The sequence below is a fragment of the Bidens hawaiensis genome, unplaced genomic scaffold (assembly GCF_021521415.1).
Source record: "Bidens hawaiensis isolate Kalapana, Puna unplaced genomic scaffold, B.hawaiensis_p1.1 tig00022752_1, whole genome shotgun sequence".
Classification (NCBI taxonomy): domain Eukaryota; kingdom Viridiplantae; phylum Streptophyta; class Magnoliopsida; order Asterales; family Asteraceae; genus Bidens; species Bidens hawaiensis.
Window position 1 is genome coordinate 265,606 of NW_027493557.1, and position 2,492 is coordinate 268,097.

The window sequence follows — 2,492 nt, forward strand, 5'->3', positions numbered from 1 at the left end:
CAAAAATAAACTAGGTTTATAATACTAAAATCATACTAAAATAAACGTTCATTATATTTGGGCATTTAGCAAAAACAAATGTTTCCCTCTTAAATAATACTAAAATAAACGTTCATTCCAATTAGATAAGAGACAAAAATAACTTAACTTCATCAATAACTTTAATATACAATTTAGCTAAATATCGTTAGATATCATTATTATTCTATTAATTTTTCTCCTCAGATAAATCTTTAAAGGTTAAATTATATATATGCATGTGTTTACTAAAAAAAACCCACATTTCATTAAAATAAAAATAAATGTAATCTTTTTCCATATAATATTGGTTTTTCAAGAAATCAATTTATACGTGAAAACTGAAAAGTGAACCATGGGCCACTACCACACTTTCTCATTACTTGCCTTTGGGCTTGTAAACCCGACCCGACCCCCACGCGTGCTTAATTTTTAAATCTCATGACCAAGTAGCCGACTACATACTTCCTTACCGACCGGTTAAATAATAATAATAATAATAATAATAATAATAATAATAATAATAATAAAGAGAAATCTCCTTTTAGCCAGAATCACGCTTGCCCGTGTGATACAATTATAATATTAACACAGTATATTTTAAGTGTTTTTTTTTGTTACTAAACTTACAATTTTGTAAGTTATATAAATTAGTCTTAATCCTTTAAAAACTTGATAGTTCTTTCATCAAACAAGATAAATGTACATAAATAAGTAACAGCTAAATATCATAAGTAATAACAAACAAATGAAAGTTTAGTGATCATATAAAAAAACTTAAGAAATTAACACTAAGAAAAACATAATTATCCGATTAACACTTCACAAATTATTAGCTTCCATACAATAACTCAACTCAAATCTTCTTTTTTGAAGATACATATTATGAAAAGAACCTAAATATTATATAACTAGTAATATTACTACTCTCATTTTTCAAAACTGTCATTGGTACTGCAAAATTTGTTAGACGATACAAGTGATATTAGATACTTGCATCGTCCAACAGAATGAAGAATGTTAAAACTTTAGAAACACCCTGTCATTAGAACATCTGTGGGAAGAAAGTCCCCAGTTATGTCTTGAAAGTAATCATCCACTTTAAGTATCAAAGATGATGTGACATCAAGCATCACGTCATTGCACGTTCCAAAATCTTCGTCCCATAACGTGTCGTTGGCATTATAACCCCAAAGTGCTTCATCAAAGGGTATTGATGAATCAAAACTATAGTCGGTCATGTAGTCTGATGTATGGGCTTTGTTTTGTAAAGGGATATCGTCAGGCAAGTCGACGTCGTCAAAGTTGTTCAAAAATAATGTATCATGATCGTCTGGAGCCACATCCGGTGTCGAGTAATCAAATAGATTATTCAAAAACGGTATATCCATTTCTAACCGGTTGTATTCCTCTTCATCAAATTGACCCGACCCGATATCTTGAACCACTTGACCATCGGATACCTCCGGACCCGAGGCGATACCCGATTGGCATTCTTCCGCATCCTTGACCAGTTCAACTCCTTCTTTAGAGTTGGTCTCCATGTCAAAACGTAAAACCGAAGTTGGAGACAAATGATTATTTGACTCATGACAAGACTCATAACTAGAAGTCGATGCATCATCCACATCTGCATCGACTTCCGGAGTAAAAGTAGAGTCAGTGGCCCGGGGCATACTAAAATTAGTCAAAGCACCCGGGCCACGTAATTTAATAGCTGCATTGTCATACACCATGGCAGCTTCCTCCGCGGTATCATAAGTACCCAACCACAACCGAACACGTCTCACCGGGTCCCGAATCTCGGCCGCCCATTTTCCCCACGGGCGTTGTCGTACTCCACGGAACTTCCTAACACTTCCTGCCGGCACGACCGTTACCCCACCCGTTTTCATCACTTTCTGTTTAGCCAGAAGTCTATTATTTTTATTACTATTATTATTAGTATTCTTTTTTCTGACACTAACGGGCTCGTGTTGAATATTAACTTCGTTGACATACTTCTTGACACGTCTTCGTCCGAACAAGTCGTCTTCATCATCATCACTAGACGAATCAGTAGCATAATGATCAGTCATGGATATCCTTACGATTTTCGGCTTCTTAGAGATGAGTGTTGGTGTTAATATATTATTATTAAGAGGCTGCACCATTGTTGTAACGTTTTTGTGTTGGGTGTATTTGATCGGACGTAACATGTCGTAGCTATCCATCTTGCTTGCAACTTAACAAGAATAATATTATTATAGCATCCAAAAGAAAGGTAAAGCTGATGACGCATGAAAAAGGGTTTATGAAGGTTTAAGTTGAATGTATGAGTTGGTAGAAGGAATAAACAAGTTATATAGAGAGAATAATAATATGAAAAGGAAGACCAAAAGAATTTAGAAGTTGAAATGAGTCGACAAGGGAAAATGAGACTTTTATAGGATCCGACTCCACCTGCTTCCCGACCGTATTATTATTATTATTAT

At 34.6% G+C, this 2,492-nt stretch overlaps 1 protein-coding gene across 1 annotated transcript; it reads right to left on the reverse strand.

Annotated features, from left to right (window-relative positions):
* Nucleotides 1–1,046: 1,046 nt before the first annotated feature.
* Nucleotides 1,047–2,281, reverse strand: LOC143566210 (ethylene-responsive transcription factor CRF4-like). The gene has a single exon (XM_077052964.1). The coding sequence runs from the start codon at nucleotides 2,229–2,231 to the stop codon at nucleotides 1,047–1,049; it is 1,185 nt and encodes a 394-aa protein (XP_076909079.1). The 5' UTR covers nucleotides 2,232–2,281.
* Between the last annotated feature and the right edge of the window lie 211 nt (nucleotides 2,282–2,492).